This window comes from Limulus polyphemus, unplaced genomic scaffold (genome assembly GCF_000517525.1).
Source record: "Limulus polyphemus unplaced genomic scaffold, Limulus_polyphemus-2.1.2 Scaffold3290, whole genome shotgun sequence".
In the NCBI taxonomy this organism is placed as follows: Eukaryota; Metazoa; Arthropoda; class Merostomata; order Xiphosura; family Limulidae; genus Limulus; species Limulus polyphemus.
The window spans coordinates 18,983-21,141 of record NW_013668900.1 but is presented as its reverse complement, the minus strand read 5'-3'; the positions used below and the strand labels follow the sequence as shown (position 1 = coordinate 21,141).

Sequence of the window (2,159 nt, the reverse complement as noted above, 5' to 3'; positions counted from 1 at the left end):
TTTACTGCCTCTACAACATTTGAAGGCCAACCACCCTGTTAGAAAAATGAAACTGTCTTTGCTGAAGATGACACCTACCTTACCAAAATGTATACTTGTGTCCCCTAGTCTTATTATTCTCACTGTTAAATATCAAAAAAGATGCATCAACATTATCCATTCCCTTTACAATCTTAAACACCTCAATCAGATCCCCCTAACTTTTTTTTTTCAAGAGAAAACAATTTGAGAGATTTCAGCTTCTCCTTGTAGGACAGCCCCTCCATCCCAGGCACTATTCTAGTAACCTTTCTCTGAACTCTTTCCAATAATTCAACGTAGGTAAGGATCCCACATACACAAGTATTTGTAAATCCTAGTATTCTCCATAACAACACAAATTCTAAACATTACCTTAGTTTAAGATTGCATGGAGCCAGGAAAATGCCTGCACACCATTCTCTTGCTGCACCATGTAGAATAGAGTAAATCATCAAAATTTACTTTAACTTGTTTGTTAATTGCACATTTTTATGATTCAAAGGCTAATCAAAACCAAAATGTTAGTGCTTATAAAATTCAACAGAAATTTTATATAGAAGTAAAGACACAAACTTTCAAAAACAGCGAATTAATAACTGCTATTTTTTACTTCATATATATATAATATGAATTAATACTATGATGGCTATGAGTTTTCTATGAGCTAAATATTGAACTTAAAAAAACTGTGTATGTACAAGCCTTGATCTTCAATGCAAAAATTTCACACAATGTTGATCTGAATTGAAAGTCCATAAAAATAGGTTTTCATTTTGAACATTATTGTTAGTTTTGTGCAATACATTAAGAAATAAAATGAAAATAACACATTACAATAACCTATTTATTACTGTTTTGATGTTAAACAACAAGACTTTGAAAGAAAGTTGTGTGTGTTCAAATATGAATTACTCAAAAAATATGAAATTTTTGAAGCTCTCAGGCTTAACGTTTGTTTTTTTAGAAACCCACACTAAAATTAAAATGCATTTATATTTCACTTTAATATTTCTATATTGAAGAAAACTTATTAAAACAGAAATAATATGGAAATCTAAGTTTATGGAAGAAATATTTTAACAAAACTTCTCCAACCTCTCCAGTTTCAGCTGTTTCTGCTTGAATCAGTTTTTTTTCAAATTCAAACTGTTTTTTTATTGGTCCATTCACCGTGCTTGTAACTCCTTCTCCTTTTTTAAGCGATAATTCAGTTTTTGATAAACTAGCATCGCCAGATAGAGCTGCTTTCTGTGACAGTTGTTTTGTTAAAGATTGAAAAATATGTTTAAGGTCTTCTTTGTCTGAGTCTGGTCTATGTAGTTGGCTACAATAAAAAAAAGATTTGAAACTATAGATTCTCTATCTTCCCAGAATGCTAACTTTTTTGTACATCAAAATAACATAAATAAAAATGGTACTCGTACCTTTCTATTTCAGTGAAACCTATCTTTGCCACAAGTTCTTCCAATTCTTCTATTTCAGATTCTTCCAAACCTTGTTTGCTTTTTTCTTGCAAGTACTGCAAATGAACTTCAGCAAAAATACCATTTCTTTCTAGCAAATCTTTGTAAGTCCCAGATTCCACAACTAAACCGTCTTTCATCACAATGATGAAATCAGTCTTGGGAAGAAACGACAACCCATGTGTAACCAAGAGACGAGTCTGTTCATTAAATAAACATACAACAAAAATACATTAATTTTTTGTGAAATAAACAAATATAAGTATCATACATATCAAACATAGAGATACTATATTACAAAAAAATTAAAATGACAAGATCCTTTAAAAAAACAATATGGTCTTAACTAAAATACAAAACCACTGCTAGTTCTATCAAGAAATATTAATTATAATAATCAATAATAAATGTTTTAAAAGGTGGTTTAAAATGTTTATGTTGGCAAAATAATGAAGCTTTAAACTTAACAAAAGTGACTAAAATGATGACTGACTACAGATTGATATTAGTTCACTGAGGATTTAAAATCAAACATGCATAAACAGCACTATAGACTCATCTTATGTCCACCACAATTTGTTCGATATCCAAACTCTTAACCCGTTCGAGACAGGTCACAGGTGAAAGGCCATGTCATCTCGTTTGTTGACTCACATTCAAAATTTTATTGAACTA

At 30.3% G+C, this 2,159-nt stretch overlaps 1 protein-coding gene across 1 annotated transcript in view; it reads right to left on the bottom strand.

The window, feature by feature from the left end:
• Positions 1-2,159, bottom strand: part of LOC106469082 (multidrug resistance-associated protein 1-like) — a 32,766-nt gene that overhangs the window by 17,234 nt on the left and 13,373 nt on the right. The window contains exons 6-7 of the mRNA XM_022397493.1: positions 1,446-1,684; positions 1,117-1,345 (exon numbers count right to left, since the gene is read on the bottom strand). Coding sequence (XP_022253201.1) covers positions 1,117-1,345; positions 1,446-1,684 — 468 coding nt within the window. The remainder of the gene's footprint in view (positions 1-1,116; positions 1,346-1,445; positions 1,685-2,159) is intronic.